This window comes from Pseudopipra pipra, chromosome 18, assembly GCF_036250125.1.
Source record: "Pseudopipra pipra isolate bDixPip1 chromosome 18, bDixPip1.hap1, whole genome shotgun sequence".
NCBI lineage: Eukaryota > Metazoa > Chordata > Aves > Passeriformes > Pipridae > Pseudopipra > Pseudopipra pipra.
The window spans coordinates 8,558,631-8,579,172 of record NC_087566.1 but is presented as its reverse complement, the minus strand read 5'-3'; the positions used below and the strand labels follow the sequence as shown (position 1 = coordinate 8,579,172).

The 20,542-nt window shown below is 45.3% G+C and overlaps 1 protein-coding gene across 13 annotated transcripts in view; it reads right to left on the bottom strand.

Annotated features, from left to right (window-relative positions):
- Positions 1–1,277: 1,277 nt before the first annotated feature.
- Positions 1,278–20,542, bottom strand: part of CLIP1 (CAP-Gly domain containing linker protein 1) — a 59,422-nt gene continuing 40,157 nt past the window's right edge. For 7 of the 13 annotated variants that reach the window (XM_064675036.1, XM_064675032.1, XM_064675031.1 and 4 more), the window contains 11 exons: positions 20,082–20,247; positions 19,784–19,999; positions 16,457–18,721; positions 15,177–15,314; positions 14,241–14,347; positions 12,544–12,664; positions 8,897–8,949; positions 6,797–6,817; positions 4,056–4,173; positions 3,651–3,810; positions 2,697–3,516 (listed from right to left, as the gene is read on the bottom strand). In XM_064675036.1, the coding sequence (XP_064531106.1) occupies positions 3,443–3,516; positions 3,651–3,810; positions 4,056–4,173; positions 6,797–6,817; positions 8,897–8,949; positions 12,544–12,664; positions 14,241–14,347; positions 15,177–15,314; positions 16,457–18,721; positions 19,784–19,999; positions 20,082–20,247 (3,439 nt within the window). In that variant the 3' untranslated portion in view covers positions 2,697–3,442. The other 6 variants (XM_064675037.1, XM_064675039.1, XM_064675040.1 and 3 more) reach the window with 5 other exon arrangements.

Below are 20,542 nucleotides of genomic sequence, written 5' to 3'. Positions count from 1 at the left end.
GCCGCGCAGGCGCACCGGGCTCGGCCCCGCCCGCCGCTGTGAGGGCAGGGAGCGGGAGCGTCGGGGGGCACCGCCCGCGGCCCCGAGAGCGCCCTGTATGGTTGTTTATATCTGGGTCGTGTTAGCAGTAGTGCGACAGCAGGACCAGGGAAGGGATTCTCTCTCTGCTCGGCACTGGAGAGGCCACACCTCAAGTGCTGTGTCTGGTTCTGGGGCCCTCAATGCAAGACAGACATTGAGGGGCTGGAGCGAGTCCAGAGAGGGAACGGGGCTGGGGAAGGGTCTGGAGCACCAGGAATGGCTGAGGGAGCTGGGGGGGCTCAGCCTGGAGAAAAGGAGGCTCAGGGGGACCTTCTCGCTCTCTCCAACTCCCTGACAGGAGGGGGGAGCCGGGGGATGGTCAGGCTCTGCTACCAGGGAACAAGGGACAGGATAAGAGGAAATGGTCTTAAACTGCACCAGGGCAGGTTTACTTTGGACATCAGGAAGAACTTCTTTACAGAAAGGGTGATCAAGTATTGAAAGGGGCTGCCCAGGGAGGTGGTGGAGTCACCATTCCCGGAGGTGTTTAAGGAAAGGTGGGATGTGGCACTCAGTGCTCCGGCCTGGGTGACAAGGTGGGGATCAGTCACAGGTTGGACTCGATGATCTTGGAGGTCTTTTCCAACCTGTGATCTACAGTGCAGTCCTTGGCTGACCCCACACAGAACCCCTTAACAATCCAAACAGAACAGAAAGGTGGGAAAGAAAACACACTTTTTTTTTTCCAAAATATAACTTTAATATATATATGCATATATACACACACACCACACACTCACTATATAGAAGCTGAAAGAATGCAAAACAGGGATGTCCCACAAACTGTTTCAGGTGTGCACAGCATATGGGTTTCCAAAAACCCCCAGCAGCTCCGTTTCTTCCTTACCTGCGCCGGGTTTCCATGTTTCACACCAAACCACAACCCAGAGCTCACGGCACCGAGCAACATCACAGTCAAAGGAGTAAAGGAAAATAAAGATGAAATATTTCTCAACTCAGTCCAGTGTCAAAAAAAAAAAAAGAGCTTAAAAATCTAAATGTACAAATTCAGCCTTAAAATGGTTTAGTGCAAATATGAAAATTAACAGCATATTTTTAAGGTATTTAAATAAGCTTTAATATAACTCTAGTGCTTCATTCCTATACATGTTTTCCCATCAACAGATGCGACAGCACGGAAGCATTTCCTGTTACGGGCGGGACAAACCCAGAACCTGGGAAAAAACAGCATAAAGTCACTTGTTAAATCTTTTATTTACCTTCGTAAAGTTTGTTAAAAAGGGACAGGGGTTATTTATTAGTGGAGGAGCAAAAATGTATCCATTCACTGCCTGTGAGGCGGACGGGCAGGGGGAGCGGGAGGGGCAGAACCGCTGTCCCTTTCCCTGACATTCAGCACACGCAGCTGCTGGTGGTTCCAAAGGTCCGTGGGGGGGCACAGGGCCGGTCCCTCCCCTGCCATCAGAAGGTCTCGTCGTCGTTGCACTCGGCCGTCCAGTGCCCGAACACCTCGCAGGTGTCGCAGTAGGGCCGCTCCTCCCGCCGGCTGCCGTGGTGAGCCGAGTGCGGCGGCTCCTCCAGCGCCTGCGCCTGCGTCGGACAGTCCTCGGTGTCGTGCAGGTCGAAGCAGCCGCAGATGTCGCAGAACAGGCGCGGTTTCTTCTTGGACAGGCTCTCCTCCTCACTGCAAGGGCAGCACAGGTCAGGGGGACACGGTTCCTTCTCAGGGGAGCAAGGCCTGTGGCCCTGCCCTGCACTGTGAGCTCTGTGATTACTGAGACTGAGGAACCACCACAGAGCTCAACAAGCAGCAGTTACAAACCCCTCCGGAAGATCTCAGCTCCTCCACCACCCTGCAGTGCCCCCACAATCCCCTACACTGCAATATTTACTACACAACACGCTCTTTGTGCAAGTATTTGCACAAATACAGATATTTAAAAGAAACACATGTAAACTAGTTTCTCTTCTCCCTGGAGGGATCTGAAGTCACAATATATCAAATAGCTTTTAGTTCTGTTTCTCTGGACTATTCTATTTAGTTCTATTTCTCTTCCCATCCCAACACAGCTATGGCCCCTTGAGAGCAATGACCCTTCTCGTGCACTTGGGAAGGCAGATCCATCAAGCCTGACAACAAACATGTCACAGTAAGTGAATGTTTGTGATCCATAACCACAGAGAATCATTTGCACCACCAGGAACATCCCAGTGTAAAAAGAAGGCTGGATTCAACCACTGAACTCCAGAGAAATCTCCATCTGTCCCTCCTCATGGCTGAGATCAGGCTGGTGCATCGTGCAGATCCCGGCCCGCTGCTACCAACAGTTCCCAAAACATGAGCCCAGGTTTCCCTTGGGATTTGTACCTGTCATAGTTATTTATCTCCTCGTCGTTGCCATTGAGGGCAGCTTCACACATTCTTTGTATCTTCAAGTTCAATTCCTCGTTTCGCCTTTGTAGATCCACTATCACTGAATTCAGGAAGTCGATCTGGGAGAGCCAAGGACAAGGGCAGTCAGAGGAGCAGGGGGATGGCACCTCCCACAGCCCCAGCCCAGAGCTCAGCACTGCTGAATGTAACCAAGGAGCACTTGGCAAATGAACAGGGAATGAAATAAAGGAAGCCAAGAAGTGGAACCAACCTCGCCCTGGTGCAAGGAAGGGTTGCCATCAGCAGGTCAATTCAGGGAGGCAGAAAACCAGAAAAAGATTGGTGGTTAGTGCATGTTCATGACACCTCCTATCACTGCACAGCTAGGAAGGACATTTAATCACTGGGACTGACACTGGTGATCTAATATAATGAGCAGAAGGTGATTCTATTCTAACTGTCTTTCCTAGGCATTTGTTGGCACAGGCCCCTGTGATACAGCAGCACTTCACGTGGTCACTATGACTGTCACACTCTGAATCACATTTCTCCTGGTCCCAGCACGTGCCAACTGAGCACCTTCCCTCTCTGTTGCGGCCAACCCTCATTCTGAGTCAAGTTCTGCAGTTGGGAACAAGCCAAGGCCAACATTTTGAACTGCAGCAGCTTAGAAGTAGCTCAGGAAGCCCATTTCTCCAATTTGGCAAGCACCAGATTCAGGTGAGCCATGCCTTTTGCTCATTTACATCCAAGAAACCCTTGGAAAGAAGGCCAGGGAGCAGTGAGTTTGCTCTGCTGGGCTGTACCTCACTGACAGGTCAGCCCTTGCCACCCTTGATTCCCTGCTTCCTCACATTCCCATAATCTGAACTGTTTCTCCAGTACCACTCATCCCTTCATTCTTAATATTTACCATCATTTCAGAAGCTGAAGGTTACAAGACAAATCTGCCCATTAAAATCCCGACTGACAAAACCTGATAGGGACTGTCTTTGGATTTCCCTCCCCTATGGCCCCACTGCTGGTTTAGCATCTCATGTCCACATCCAGTACCTGCTTCTCTCTTGCAATCTCCTCCTGAAGTAGATTTGCAGCGTCCCCTTTAAAGAAAAGAAACCAAAGCAGGTGTAATGTGACACAGGGGGTGGCTCAGGCAGACAGTGAAACAGTGTCACAGTCTCTGGTCTCAACCTTCCAGCTGAAGGCACAGACAGTGGGGCAGGTTTTGCTTTACCTGAGGAGCTCGTTACAGTTAAAGGCTGCTCGTTGTTTTCCTTGAGTTTTTGCTCCAAGTTCTTCACCTTTTCCTCAAGTTTCAGTTTGTCAGACTCCAGGGACTTCACCACGGACTGCAGGGTTTTTGCAGAGGCGTTTTCTCCGCGGAGCACCGTGATCTGCAAGAGTTATGTGAGGGCTTGGCCCTTCCAGCACGAAGGCAGAGCACTAAGACCACATCCCTCCCAGCCAGGGCTAAAGAGCACCAAAAACATGGGCCAGGAGTCACCTAACTCAGCACAGGGTATCCAAAGATTTAATGCTAAGGTTTAACTGTGCCACTTTAAAGAACAATCAGGCAGCACACAAAGCCTCTGCCTGTAACTTAATCAAAATTAGGAACCATTCACTATTCCCCATTTACCTCATGTCTGAGTTTTTCCAGTTCCTCATCTTTTTGTGTGATCAAGGCACTAGTAACATTGATGGATTTCTGCAAGGATGCTCTCTCTTCATCAATTTCTTTTTTTAAAGTCGATTCTCTAAAAGAAAACCAAAATCAACCAGAAATCATCTAATGAATGGATAACTGCAGTGGCCTAAAGTAGTTTTATTTAATTTCAAGTATTAAACTACTGTAAGAAGTGGTTCTTAAAAAAACAAATTACAATTCTGTACTTGACTAGGTTTTAAATATGTATAAACATTTCAGATGTTACAACTGTGGAAACAAAGCAAAAACTTTACCTAGGTAGTACATGCCAGAATCTGCATAGCACCGTATCCATTTGAATTTAAAGGAGCAAGTTAACAGACTGGGGAGATACAGGATAAACAAACATGTTGCACAATGTTCCACAAAACCTGACTTGAGAGTTTTGTTACTTCTTGAAAATTATTAACAAGCAACAAAACAGGCATGCAAAGCTCATTGTACCGGTTGTCATGCAAAGCATGGATGAGGCTGGAAATATCAGCTGGTCCTCACTAATTTCAGTGACATCATCATTTCCTGCACATGGACTTGGAGAGCTTCTGGGCCTTTAACAGTTTCAGCTGGAAACCATATGGGACTTGTTTGACTTCGTGGGATAAGGGTTAAAAAGAAATTTTCCAAAGCAGGCACAACCCCCTTCTGTGTACATATGTCCAGTTTTCCCAACCTTTTCCATGGATCTAATAGAGATATGAGTTCTGCCTAGAATTGCTGCCTCAAGGCACCACAGCTGTGACATCCCCACACTGGTGCAAGTGAGTCTTCCTGACACTACACAGGGATGAGTTATTGTCCTCTGGCGTGAGGAGTATCACTACAAAACTCCTCACAAGCTGAAAGGTTTTGGTTAAAAAAGCCCCCCAAAAGTTCCTTTAAACACTACGTTTACTTTCCTCCAGGAAAAACTTGCTTTCCAGCACAGCCAGCAGTGCCCCAGCCGGCTGCCAGCTCTCCAAGCTCCTGCAGGTGCAGGGGTCCCAAACCACACTGCTCTCTCCAGGACTGCCCCAGGGGTCAGGATCCTGTGTGAGGATGCTCAGGGCACAGCTATCAAGTTCAAATGGCAAAGTTTTCATCTCTACAATATCTACAGTTAGTGAGAGCCACGATACCCAGACATGAAACACAACAAACCTCCCCCACTCGAGGGAAAGGGGAACTCAACAATGAGAGCACAATCAATGCAATTCCTTCATTGTTCAGATTGTACTCAGGAATGGAAGCAGCAAGTGGAGAATCTGGGGTTTAGAAAAGCTGAGGCAGTGAGGCAGCTACCAAACAGGAACCAGAGGGTTGATTTGGTTCTGGTTGTTTTGGTTTTGGTGTATTTTCACAATGAGAGAATCAATAGAAGCAGAAACACAACAACTTGCAGACTGAGCAATCTCGCCTTCAAATCCAAGTTATCATCCCATTAATAAAACCCAACAGGGCACTGGCATGAAACAGATCCCCTTTGCCAACCCTGAGTCAGCAAAGCACTAAAGCACGACAGCCGTGTCCGTGTCCTTCAGCAGAATTCCAAACATGCTCCAGCCTAACCCCTGGTTTTCAGTGCTTTGCTGAGCTGGATCAGCAAAGATGGTGGTGTGGGAAAGAATGTGCCACCAATGCAAGGGGTGCTGCTGACAGAGCAGAGGCGTCCTCTCCAAGCCACAGAGCTGCAAATCCAGGATTTCCTGGGAAGTAAACTGTGAGTACATCTGGGAAGCACATCTGTGAGTTGCTGCTCACAGGCTCTGCTGTCCCCAAGACTTCTCCCGAGCTCCCCTGTGCTGAACACACAGCTGTGGGAGGACAGATGGAAAGCCCAGTGACTCAGCTCCTGCTCAGGAGCTTGTGATTTAGCCAATGTTTCCACTTGGTCAGATCTTCATGGAGAGATCAGGACCAAACAGACGCTCTTTGCACAAATAGGGTTCATTCGCCATTTATCGGGCTTGGCTTCAGCACCACAGCCCTGAGAGGCTGAAAAGGCAAACAGTTGGGAAGGGTAGAAAGAAGAGGTTTACAAACTCAATACAGGAGTCTCCAATACTAAAACACAAGGGGAGAGAAACGAGAGAAGAAAAGAGGAGAGAAAACAAGAGGGGAAAAAAGGTCCCTGTGCTGGAGCTTTGGTTTTAACTTTCCCAGGACAGTGCTCCACTGCTCCAGAGGGAGACCCAAAAATTCTGGAACTGAAGAACCTACAACCAGAGTAGGTGGCTGGCACTACCCACTGATCCAGAAGTGTGGAGCACAGTCCACTTCCAGAGTCTCAGCTGGAAGTGCACGATGCTGGAAGCACCACGTGCAGTGGGAGTCACAGAGATAGTGAATGTAAGGAGCAGATGCTGATTGTGAAATAACTGAGCTCACAAAGAAAACCTTGTGGAAACTTTATTTTATTAGAAAAAAAATTGATTTGGGGAACTTAAATTTTTTTTCTGCCAGTTCAATTCCAAACCATCCTCTTGCCAGCCCAGAGGTAAAGAAAACCAGTAACCATGACTTTTTCATTGCAGGTGCCATTTTAAAACTGCACTTTTTTGAGGAGGTTAAACCATGTTCTGAGCAGTGTGTGGAAGTCGTGGGGGAGAGGGTTTGGTTTTGTTTAAACATTAAAAAAGTCACCCAGATTCTTCCCTTACTACAAAAATAAGAAATTCTAAGAATGAAGCAAATACCTTAAAGTGCTACTGGGTAAGCTTTAAAAATGCAAGATAACAAGAACCACATGTTAGAAACATGGAGTAGAAATGCAAAATACTGTAAGGAAGAATGAAATTTGCACCAAGGGGCTTTTTTGTTTTGGTAAAAAATATATAGACTTTTTTTTCATAATACATATATATATATAGAGAGAGAGAGCTGAGTGTTTTACAAAACAAAAGCAAGACACCAAGGGACAAAGGCAGCCAAATATGTACAACAACTTTACTTAAAAAAAATTAAAATTATTTATTGTAACGTGGATAGACTTTCTTGAGTCTTACCATTAAAGACACACAGATATAGCAAGGGAAGCAAGGGCAGGAAAGGGAAGAGAGAGGAATGAGATGAGTATCGATAAATAGCGAAGCTCAAAGACAGTCAGACATCAACCCACAGTGAGCCCAACAGCTGAGTAACACAGAACCCCCTCAGAGCCACAAACACCACACTCCTGTCACTCCCAGCTGGGCCATTCCGTATAAGGAGATGCCAAAATAGGGGAAGAGAATTCCTGGGGGTGGAAGGAAGGTGAGGAAACCACCACTAGAGATCTGACCTAACTGGAACACAAAGATGGCTCTGGTTCACCTCAAATTCTTCAGACACAAGGAGGAAATTATCACTCCTCTTGCCACCAACTTCAGAGGAATTTGGGAATTTAGAACATTTGTTCACTATTTTTATTTAATTAGCTCTTTATTCAGCCTTTTTTTTGTGAGCAACTGGTGCCATGTGCTGGCATGTTCTGACTCCCAGTGCCTGCACTTGGAGGCTGTTCCTGTTCCTCATTTTACCCTTTATTGCAGTTTATTCACCACTGCTGAGCAATGTCACAAATTTGGGCATTTTGGTGTAACCCACTGAAGGTAAAATTCACTTCAATTATTTCATAACTGTCTGGATTATGTCAGGCAGCTGAGTAAAAAAAGGAGAAGGAAGATCAGAGCCACAGACCTTCCTTTTTAGAACTTACTAAAGAGTTTGTCTTTTAAAATGTCCTCTGTGAAACAGAACTGCTGGAAAGTACTGAAGGATTCTTGGTCCCCCCTCTGTCCTCCCTTTCCTCAAGTAACTTCCAGGAGTTACACTGTTTAGAACACATTTTAAAAAGTGTGGCTGGTGATGCAGCTCAGCAGGTTGGTGAAAGCTGGAGGTTCAGCTATTCACTGGCCTCTCTGGGGTACAGCTGATCCAACTCTTACATTCCCTGGGGAAGCATCAGCTTGGGAAACACCCCCTGTGCCTGCTGTCCTTCAGAAGAGGGGGAGATACAACAGAGCACGACCCACCTCCCAAAGAACAATTAGGGAATAAAGAAGGGATGAGTGACACCACTGAGTAGCCAAGGATGTGCATAAATACCCAAGTACCGCTCACTGTTCTTTGTTGTGACCACGACAAATCCAGGAAATGTAACAGTTTGTTTTTCCTGGAACACTCGAGGTGTCGTGGGGAGCCCTGTTGTTTTTAAGGATTGATGTAACTACTTCTGAAAAGCCCCCATTTTCCCCAGGACACTGTGGCACTTGGCCACTGCACAGACAGTCAGTTTTGTGACTTGGGACTGTTCCCTGAACAGCAGCTTACAAAGGGATGCCCCAGTCACCCAGGACAAGTCTCCTGGGATTTAAAAGCAGTGCTGAATGAACTGCAATAACCTCCTGCCACAATGAACTGCACAAAATCATGAGAGCAGCCAGGCAGTGCTGAGTAACTGCTGCTTTTCCTTCTTCTTCCCCTTTTCTTCTAATCAGCACCTCTGTATTTTGCCATTATTCCTTTAGAGCTCGACGACGTGTCAGAGCTGAAAACAAGCTTTTATCAGACTGGGGGACAATCCAACAGTGCAGAGCAGACTGAAACCAAACACTGAACTGGTCACTGCAGGTAAGAATTACCAGAGTGGGGAGGTGTGGAACTAAAGGAAACAAGGACAATTTCATCTCTAACCCAAAGTATGTGACAACCTCAGCACTCTAACCAGGACACCACAGAACAGAACAGCTCTTGGTTTTGGTGTTACATTTTCTGTAGGACTGTGTGTTAAACACACACCAGCAAGAACAACTTACCTCTTTTTCATCTCTAATAACTGGTTATTGAGTACTGATCTCTCCTCTTCCAGCTAAAACACAAGTACAAACAGACTCCAGTTAATACACTAAGGATTGTTTCCTTAGTACAATATATCAAAGCAACATTATCATCATAAAACAAACATGGAAGAGGCTACAGAGCCCAAAAATCCTCAAAGTAACAGATTTTCTACAGGCACAGACATGCACCCAAACAGAAATTGTTCAGTGACCAAAAGTATCAGGTAGTGAGGGGCTAAGACTGTTAAATAAAAATAATTAAATAAAGTATTTCCACGTCCTGTGTACAGACCAGTGTGTGAGATCAGTGTTATAGGATATTTCCAGGCCCCCCACACACCAAAGAGAACCCTCTGTGTGCCTGGCCAGTATTGGGGAATTCCTGGATTTGCTGTTGTCCTGACCTGGATAATTGTACCCCTGATCTGTATTTGTTACTGCACTCTTATTTTATTTACAGCTAAACTATTGATCCCCAGAGCTGCTGGTGGTTTGTTACCACCCTGTAACTCAGCAAGGCCGCCCTTCAGCCCTCACAGCCAGCAAGGCCTTCAGCTGAAAACATTGTTGCTGCAGGTTCTGGGGATCCAAACTGCCCAGAAACAGAGACAACTGAAAAAATTAAGTACTTTTCAAGCCAAATAATTATTTTTCACCACCTCCTCCTTTCTTCTTACTCAGTGGCCAAAGTCAGCCCTGAGAACTGTCTGTAGCAGATAGTTTTGTCTTGAGAACAGCCTTGTCTTGAGAACAGTCTCTGGTGGGATTTCACAAGCTTTCAGGGTTCATCCACAAGGTCAGCAAGACATACATTTATAATGGAAACCTCAGAGCCCTGACAACAGCTCCTGGTCTCTCCCTGAGTGCCTTCTTTCAGCACTTTGCAGTTATTCAGATCGCAGGCACAGAAGGCGTTAAACCAGTTCCCATGAGCAGGCAGGTTGTCTCCAGCCTCCAGCTCTCAGCTAAATGCAGCTCTCTTGAGAGAAACCCTCTCCTCCACATTTTCTGACAACTTACCTTCTCCTCTCCTGTGCTGCAGTGCTTTTAAACCTTCCAGCTTTGAGCTTAACTGGGATCATTTTGCTGGGCATAATCACCCAAATTTATTGATACAAAAAAGAAATACTAGAAGGGTGTAGAGAGACTTAATATAAAAAATTCTTAAAGCAGTTAATTTGGGCAGTTGTGCAGTTTCAAACCCCCTGGTTGAGTGGAGGCACGACTTGTGGGAGAAGGGACCCCCTTCTGTCTCCAGCCTTTCCCAGGATCCTCTCCCTGGCTCATTCCCTCAGAGCAGACCCTGCACACCGTTCATAAAACATGGATATTCCTACACTTTCTCCAATGAACTTCAAATGCCTGGGCAGGTCTGAGGCTCCCAAAATGCCACAACAAATAATTTGAAGCCAGAAAAGTTCCCTGAGCTCAGTATCTGCCTGAATGCGAATCTTTAATGAATTACAATCAGCTAATTATTTATGGATCAATACAGAAGAGCTGCTTTGGTGGGAGCCACTTTAACCTTTAGATGTCCAGATAAATCATTCATGCCACAGGATTCATTAATTTTGCACAGTGTGTCACATGCAGCCACACATTCTCTACCCCAGTTGACAACATACTTGCCAGAATTTATGTGGTTTCCATAGAGACGGCTCAAAATTCCCAAACCCATGTTGCCCCTTTCTGATGCATTTTACAGGCACCTGCACAGACCCTGCACAGCCTGAGCTCTGCTGGGTTCTGCTTTCCTCCTCACTGCCCTCCCTTTGGGCCATCCTGCTGTGTCAAACCCTTCACTGCCACTACAGCCATTCCTCCAAATCCACTGGAGGATTTTTCATGGGAGCATTTTTCCTGCTCCCCACAGCCAGCCTGAACCCAGGGAGCCCAGAGCCTGTGGCCACTGTGCCTGAGCACGGCCTGACAGGAGGTGTTGGGATACCTGGGATACCAAAGGCCTCTCCCAGGCTTTTGGGAGGCCCTGCTGTTCACCAGACCTGAAGACACCACAGCCCAAATAGCACATTTGGGAAATGCAACAGGCAGCATTCCCATGTTCCCAAGATTCAGATTACAGCTTCCTCACAGATGAAGGCAAAGAAACTGTGTCTCCAAGCTCCAGCAGATTTCCCAGATCTCGGAGCCATCTATTCCCAGGCAGAACAGGCTGTGGTGCAACTGGACTGACACTATTCCAGTTTGCAAGGTGATGGATTCATCCCTGTGCTTCCCAGATTACAGCTGTCTGTCCTGGCAGTGAGAGAAGGGGCCCTGCTGACAGATCCATAGTCAGCAGGATGCACACAGCAGGATGCACACAGCAGGATGCTGGAGGTCAGGGAAAGCAGGGAGGCCCCAGACTGAGCTGCCAGCCCATGGCTTTGGGGTGGAGGGATCCCTTCCCTCAGGGCTTTCTGTGCATCAAAATGCTCAAAGATTTGACCAGTGCTGCCGAATCCTTCCCAAGTTACAACTCTCCCTGAAAATACCAGGTTGCCTCAAGGATTCTGAAATAATTTAGGAAAGCCTGTGGGAGTGGGGAGCAGCTCCCACGGGCTGTTTAGGACCTTTTCTTACCACCCCACTACTCAGATGCAGAGTGAGTCAGTGCAGAGCCCACACGTCTGGGACTCTGCTCATCATCTCCAAAGGCTCCTGAGGACCAAGGAGCCTGAGCTTTACTCCTGTCAGCAGCTCAAAGGATTTAGGAACTGGCCAGAGCTGTAGTCACTGATCCTCAGTACTTCCAACCAGGACTCTTGGGGGAAAAATCAGCCTCTTGGCTTCAAAAAATGAAGACTGTTGCAGGATCCCCCTCTTATGCACAGGTGCTATCTCAGAAAGGCAGTACACAAACCCCTGTCTTCCATGTTCTTCCTTTTGGGCAAGATCTTCCCAAGATTCCTTCAAGGTGTGCCTGTCACTGGAACTGCTGCACCAGGATTAAACCCACCACAGTAGTGGCTGTAAATCTGGGGGTTTTTTGGCAAGTACCAGTGGTCCAAGTTGGGTAACTAAGCCTGTACTTCAAGATTCCAACAACATGTTCAACATATAATAGCAAAAAATAAAAATATAAATTTAAGAGAGTCTGTTTCTCCCCATAAACTGCCACCAGAAAAGGATTTACATGGATTCCAGTCCCCCAGCACCCCCTGCCCAGCTGCAGCACAGTCCAGGCACGGTGTGAAGTTTGAGCAGACACACGCACAGCACTTCTTAGGGACAGAGTCCAACCAAGCACATTTACACAGTATTCTGAAATACATCCTAAATACTCCTTGTTTTAGTGGGGAGAGCAGGAACAAGAGAATTAAACAGCTCCATTTCCTTAGTGCTGGTCCATGGCCATTTCCCCTCCTGACAGAACCAGCAAGTGCCTGTTAATTCCCTTGGCTAGAGCACGTTTAATTTATGCTCATTCCCAAGCCTCCCAAGGATCCCTCCGGGGTTACATAACCTTCTGTCAGCTGCACTTCCAACCTCCCCGTGCAGGTGGCTTCCACATTTATCTGAAACATTCCCAGCACGGCTCATCCTCCAGGCACCGACCTGCGGCACAAGGAGCTCGCGCGGCTCTTCCCGCCTGGATCCGGGAAGGCTCCGGCCCCTCTCACCTTCTGGTGGCTCGTGACCTGCTCCCTGCTCCTGCCCAGCTCCTCGGCCAGTCTCACGTTTTCCTCCTGCAGAGCCTCGAGCTGCTGGGACTTGTGAGCTGCTGCCAGTTTGAGCTCCTCGCTGCGAGGACACAGAGAGCATCGTTACCATAGGAACGGGACAGGCAGGGAAAACTGGGGGAGAGAGGCAGCTCCACAGCTCGGAAAAACACATCCAGGTCACGTGTGGAAGGGAGCTGGGACAGCGGGACAACCCAGGGCTCGGGTTAACCCCGGGTGCAGCAGCACAAAACACCTTTTCCTCTCTGTATCAGGGTCTCGGAAATGGGAGGTAAGTCCAGATTCCAAGTTCTGCGTGTTCCCATGGCCAGCAAGGCTTGGATTTGGGAGCACAGGGGAGGGACTGACAAGTCTTGGCAAGGTTTGCAGCCTGGGCTTTCACAGAAGGGAATTTTGCAGCCAGAGGTAAAACAGCAGAATTGCTTAAAAAGCAAAAAAAAAAAAAAAAAAGAAAAACAAAGCTAGAAAAAAAGGCAACAGGAAAAACCCTTCCAGTTCCACCTATTTAACTACTCCCTGATATCCAAACATTCAAGAATGTTGGACCTTGGGATCACAGGAAGCAAACCAGGAAAAGGTTCTCATCTATTCCATTATTTTAACAGATACAAAACTGAAAATGAGACAAAAGCTGAAGGAAAAAAAGGCTTTGCAGCCTGTGCTGCTACTAAATGTGGTTTCCTTAAAAGAAGTTTATTTTCAACAAATTTTTGCATATATCTTGCATGCTGCCTCTGACACAAGTGACTAACACAAGTTTTTAGATTTGACATCTTTCAAAAAATACAAGAGATCCCCTTCATTTCACTGAACAGTCATTTTTATGACTGTTTAGTTTTTACAAAAAGGAGTCTCAGTACTCCCGTGTGCCACTATTACAGAGCTAAATCCCGACTGGAATATTAAAAATACTTTTATAATAGTGAGAGGTAGAAAAGCCCTTAAGTCAGAAACTTAATCAAGCACTTCAAAACACAAGGATCTGTGGTCTATTATTGGGCACATTTAGACACAATTCTGAATAACTCTGAGTTCAGCATCTCCTGTGACTCAGATTTTTCAGCCATTTCTTGTACCTGGTCTCACCAGGTGGAAATGCTGTGAAATTCTCCTGGTTTACATATATTTACATACATTTTATATTAACATATATAATATATATTATGTGCATTTATATATATATATCTAGCAAAAATACATAAGATGTATTTTTATCTATAATATTTGGTTTGTACTGCTCAGGAAACAAATGCACAGTGGGGCAACAGGAATAAACTGCATAAAGCCATCAAAGAAAAATAAAAGTAGATCCAAATATGCTATAAACAAAGTCACTTAAAACAACACTCCAAGTGTACTTGTAATGAAATCAAACAATTCTCTCATGATAAAGATTTTAACATCATCTTGTGCCCTCGGGTGGCAGAAGCCTCCAACAAACAAATTATTTCAAACAGTGCTCCAAGGACTTGCTCAATTCTCATCAGCAATTCAGGAGCAGTGTTCTGATGCCAAACTACTATTTAATTTTGACCTAATACCTGCTTTGTAGTGAGGATACCAGAAAGGCAATACTTAAAACAATCAAAGTTAAATGTAACCCCAAAAATTAACAGATTCAACACTGAAATACTTACAATTCTTTTTTAAGTTCTTCCACTTTCTTGTTCTCCAGATTCAGAAGCTCTTTTGATTTATTAAGTTCCTCTTCATTTTTCAGGTTGTTTTGTTTAAGCATGTCCAACTTCAAGAGGAAAAAAACCCTCGTTACACCAAAGAAACCACACAGTTCTCAGGACATGATGTCCAGCAAAATGGGGCCTGGGCTGGTCCATTTTCCATCTTTAGCCCTTAAATTAATCCAGCCTGTATGTTATGAGACTTTCTGCATCCAAACTGAGCAGCACAGAGAATTCCAAGTCCATTGGGGAGCAGTTTACAGGAATTTGATGTAAAGAGGTAAAGCCCAAAGCCCCTCAGCTCCATCAACTGCTGCAACACTCAAAGCATTATTTGTTTTTAAATGCAAAGCTTGTTGCTAAAATTACCTGTTCCTTGATCTTTATTCCTCTAAGATAACCGGTAAATTCTGCTTTCCCATACCTTAATTTCTGAGATTCAGTAGGGTGAGTGTTGTGCCTGCAAGCCCAGGAAATGAATTCCCTGCAGAATGGGACAAACTGTAGTCCATCTATTTCCTGAGCTTGTGTCCACCAGGGAAACACCCCAAGCTTGTGAACCTGATGTGTTCCCATCCAGCCACACATGATATTATATAAGAGATAATCTCCAGCCATTCTCATGGCATTACAGGGCCCTGGGGATTGTTTTTTAATCCAGAAAGTGAACCCCTCCCATATAAACGTCACCATTTCTAATTCTCGAGCCCTCAGATCTCGCTGGAAATCGTTCCCATTTTAGCACATTTAGGGCAGCCCAGCTGTTCCCTACCAGAATTATGGAGCTGCAGATGACAGAATCCTCTCCTGCCCCATCTAATTCTCCATAATTCAGAAGCTGTTCTTACAAACCAGGCCAAACTTTTCATAGAAAAGCATTTAAATGTGATTTACTTCATTCTGGAGCTTCTCGTTTGTCTGTCTCGAGTTCTCCAAAGAGGCCAAAGTTTCAATTTTTTCTTTGTGAATGGCATCCTTCTCCTTGGTCACCTGCTCCACAGCCTGGAAAACATCTTCTGCCATTTTGGCAGCCTATAAATAAAGGGGAGTGGGGAAAAAAGCACTTATTACCAAAGGGACCTCTGACAGCAAAAGATGAACCCCAATACTTCATGCACAGCTCCACGGTTTGCCAGCTGCTTCCCAGTTAAATAAGGACTTCAACTGGGAATTTATTTGCATTTTGAAGCTGCATAAAGTATAAATTTCAGTGGAGAAGATTTGATTCCATGCAGAGACAGATCATAACCTCATGCTCGTGTCAGCACCGAGGAAATCCGTTCCCTGTTTTCCTTCCTGGATTTCTCATTACCACCACTGTGGCTGCTCTTAGACCTCTGACCTCTTTAGACAGTAGTAGTTCAGTAGATATTCACTCCCAACAGTCTGGTGTGTTTTCAGAAAATATGGAATTACAAAACCTCAAAAATTTGGACAGTAATGGACTAGGAGATAAAGCCAATTTTGGAGTTATTTTATTGTTCATTGTGGCCTCATGAAAGGAAATACTTCCCAAGGATATTAAAACACTCATGTAGGTATCATCCACAGGGTATCTTGATCCCAATTTGTACTTAAAGTGGTTTTCTGGGCTTTAAGCCACACAAACTGACATCCAAAATCCTTTGCACAATTTGTTGGTGGTGAATACAAAACAATTCTGTGAATAAAAGAACACCAGAGTTGTCAGTGTCTTTCCCAGTCTCTTACACTGCTTTTATCCAATCACATTTCCAGGAGCAGCATATTGCTTTATATTTTTTGGAGTGACTCAAATTTGGAGTTTGTTGTAATTTAACAAAAATATCTAATCTAAACCTTATCTATCAATACTCTGGACTTGAAGCTGCAGAGTCCTTCACCAGAAGGAGCTGCCCAGTGTCTCCTCCCAGATTCAGGGAACAGAGCTTCCTTTTATTCACAGTTTATGTTGTTTTCTTGCACCATTCAGCGCCAACAGAGGCTTTTGTAGTTAAAATATTTTAAAAAAAAAAATAAAGTGTCTTTCAGGCTCATAACTTGTGACAAACCCAAAGTAACATATTGAGAGTGAGCCCAGAATTCCAGCCTGTTCACATGGAAATAAAGTGCTGAGTGTGCAATGAGGTGCAGAAGAAATCAGAGGTTAGTGCCCAGGATTAGTAGAACTTGACTGTTTAACTATATTTCAATACCTCCAGTTTCTGTGCTACTGTTTGGGCCTGGAGAGTCTCAATTTCTTTTATTTTCAAAGCCAGATTGTTCATCTCCTCCTGCAGCATCTCATTTTTGCCCTGAGACTCCAACAATTTGCCTGAGAGGTCACTGTTAGTTTGCTCTAAAAGTGTAACCTCCTCACACAGCTTATAATAATCCTGGGAGAATTTCTCCTTCTCATTTCCTATTTCTTCCTTACTCAGGACCAGACTCTTCTGCTCAGCCCTCAGACTGTCCACTTCCTCAAGTAACTTTGTTCTCTCCTCCTCCATCAGCTCCAGCCTGGGTTGGAGCTCATCCAGCCTCTGGCAGACACGGCCGTGCAGGTCCTGGAATTCTGCTGCTGATTTGGACACGGAAGCAAAGTCACCTCTCAGCTGCTCCATGCTGGAAACAAGCTGCTCCTTCTCTGCACACAGGGCTTCTTTCTCTTTCATTATTTCCACCAGTTTAATATCAGATTTTTCTTTCTCCTGAACTAGAAGTTCTTTCTCAGCCAGATATCCCTTATTTTTCTCTCTCAGCTCTTCCACCTCCTTCTCTAAGCAGCTGATGGTGCTTTGAAGTTCCACACGTTCCAACAGGAACGATTCCTTGTCCAGTTTTCTAGCTTCCTTTTCCATGGTTAAGTTTTCTTTCATAGCAGCAACCTCTCCATGTAGTTCCTGACACCTCTCCTGCAGTTCATCCCTCTCCTTGGTCAGCTTTTCCCTGTCAGAGGAGCAGGTCTTCAAGGAAGACGACAGCACCTGCTCGGCCCGTGATGCAGCCGCCAGCTCACCTTCTAACACACCTCTGGCATCCTGGGCCTCCTTCAGAAGGTTGGAAAGGTCACATTTACAGGCTTTTAGCTCTTCATTTTCTACAGTCTTCTCACGTAGCTCTGCCTTGAGGGCTTCGATGGAATCTTGGAGCACAACATTCTCCTGGGCCAGAGCGTTCCTGGACGAGACGCCCAGTTCGTGTTCTCTCCTCAGATCACAAATTGCCTTTGCACAAGACTTGTTTTCCTCAAGAAGCTCTGAGTACTTTTTCTCCAATTCCTCCTTCTCTTGGAGAAGAGCTTCATTGTGCTTTTCCAACAGCAGCGACTTCTGAACGACAGATTCCTTTTCTGAGGCCAGTTCCTTTATTTTCTCAGTGCAGACTCTCTCAGCCAGCTCAGCCTCTGCTGAGGCCTTCACAAGCTTCTCAGCAATTGCCTTATTTTCATTTAGAAGTTCCTCCCTCTCAGCCAAAAGCTTTTGTTCTGATGAAGAAAGAGCCTCTTTCTCTTGAAGTAGCCGAGAACATTCCAAATGGAGTGTCTCTCTTGAGGCTTCCACTTCCTCAAGGAGGCGAGTGAGACTCCCAAGGGAATTCTCCAGCTCCGCATTGTCTTTCCTCACAACTGTGAGTTCCCTGTGCTCAGTCTCCAGTTGTGTTTGCATCTCTTTCTCTCTCACTTTTAACACCTGGTTTTCACTGACCGCGTTGTCCAAACTCACTCTCAGCTCTTCCATGCTTTCCAGGAGCACCTTCTTCTCCGCCTGCAGACTCTGACTTGTCTGCAGGACACTGCTCAGCTCCTCTTTCAGGGCTCCAAGGGTATTTTGAAGAGCTGAGTGTTCCCCCAGGGCTGAATCCCTCTCTGCAGTCACTGCTGACAGTTGTTGCTGGAGTTCCCTTTGATCCCTGGCCAAGGCCTCACAGGAACTTCCCAGCTTCTGGATAACATCATCTTTGTCCTTTATAACTGCATCTTTCTCTTCCAAAAGTTTCCTCTGGTAATTCCCCAGTTCTTCCCATTCTTTGGTGTGTCTCTGACATTCCACACCCAGGGCATCTTTGCTGGCCTCGAGTTCTCTCAGCTGGAGGAGCAAGGCTGACTCTGAGGACCGGAGAGCATCGTTCTCCTGAGCTGCTTTCAGGAGGTCTCCCTGGGCTGCCTCGAGTTCACACAGTAATTTGCTTTTCTCACAGACCAGTGCTCCCTTCTCTGTGCTCTCCTGCTGCCTTTTGGCCTCAGCTTCTTCCTTCTGCTTTAGGATTCTTTGATTTTCTGTCTTCAGTTCTTCTTGGTCTTGTTGCATTAACGAAATCTTTGATTCCAGTTCTTTAAGTTCTGATAACAAGGAACCTCTCTCTAATTTTAAAGCCTTCCCCTCCTGTGCCAAGGTCTCTTTTTCTGCCATCAAACCCCTCATCTGGTCTGACATTAGTTCAAGTTCTTTTCTGGCTGATGTTAACACAGAGCTCAGGGACTAAAGAAATAAAGTCAGGGAGAAGGGAAAACAAAAATGAAGTCAAGCAGACAAATGAGAAATGTGCTTTAAGGGCAAATAGAGCAATTTTAATTCAAGTTTTAAAAGTGTATACACTGACACACAGTCCCTGTGTGAACTCAACTGCTGACAGACCCCCCTGGTACATCACAGAACACCTCCCATCCACAAGAGAAGCTTTCAGTGGTATAATAATAATAATAATAATAAATATCATGGTTTAAAAGTTCCTCCATACAAGATTTCATCTTGTTTTTTAAAACTACTCTCAACAAATTGTCTGAATGTAAATTACTCAGAAAGAAGAGCCACAGAATTATTTAATGAGACTCTAAGTAAATTAAAATGCAGGGAGTTGTATTAGGTATTGATATCAATATTAGATATTCCAATTCTCAATTTCACCTTCTGTAGATAATTCTCATGATTCTCTCACAAATATATTGTCATAATCCCCTTAATTCAAACCCCCACAGCAGTGGTGTCAATACTGTGTGTCAATTTATACACTAAATACTTTGCTAAAGCATAAACCAAAGATTATAGCAAATAACTGATGAGGGATGAAAGCAAGCAGTAATGTCAAAGAAACAGGAGGAAAAACTAAAATTACTTAAGTCAGGCTACACACTAAATAGATGCAGATCTTATGGGACTGTACTACAGAATGAAATTCCAGAGGTGCAGCACTTCTAAATGAAATGGCTCACCATGTATCTTGAAATTCAACATTTAAAAAACCAGGGAATGACATTTGGCTCCAAGTGACTGTGCTGAGCCACATTATCTCTGAGCATAAATTGTTAACATCAAAGAACTGGATTTCATCAATTCTTGTGTAATTTAGAGAAGAATTAACAACAGTTAGTCCTGTGTGCTTCTCTTCCCCATCCCATATCCACCTACCCTGGAAAAGTTCAAAAAGGAGAACAATGCAAAAATCTTGCTATGAAAGGTCGAAGCAGAAAAAACCCCCAGGGATTCACTGAGACAGAAGGATTTCAACCTTAAATTACTCCCAGAGTAACAAAATACACCTACTTTGGCCTGTTCCACCTCCTTCCTCAGCTCCTCGGTCTGTGTTTCCAGCTCGGTGTTTTTCCTCTGGGCACTTTTCAGAGCCTCCTCTGCACTCAGCAGGTTCTGCCTGAACCCCTGGATTTCTGCATCATGTTTGGCCACCAGCTCAGAATTTTCTTTTTCATACTTTGCCTGAAGATCTTCGTACTGAGTTTGGCTGGTCTGGATTTGCTTTTTCTGGTGGCAGATGAAACAGGCACAGGTCAGGCAGCAGTGGGATGACGTCCCACGCACAGTTTGGTGCTTTTAGAGTCCTTACCATGTCTGTTAGTTGATCCTGCAGATTTTTCAGTTCTGCTTGATGAATCTGGAGAGTTTCCTGCTGACTCTGCTCAGCTTTCTGGGCTGTTTGCTCCACGTTTTTCTCAAGCTGAGCAGCCTTTTCATTTGCTTTTGTGAGCTCAAGTTGTATTTGCTCCAACTGCCTGGAAAGCCCAAATGAAAGGACATCACTTTCTGCTGACAGCACCACAAGCACAGAGATGAAAGAGTCAGAGTTATGCTGAAGTTCTATATCCTGTCCAAGCACTTAGAAAGAGATTTAATTATTTAACATAAAGAAAATATTTTGCTAAATTCAATATACACAGGGAAGACCAAGCACTTGCTCCTTACTCGTGTGCAGAGCAGCTGCCAGAGCAACCCCCAGTCTGGGGGTTTGTAAAGGTAAAGAACAACAATTTCCATTTGGAAAAAAACACATTTTCTCTTGCTAGAAAA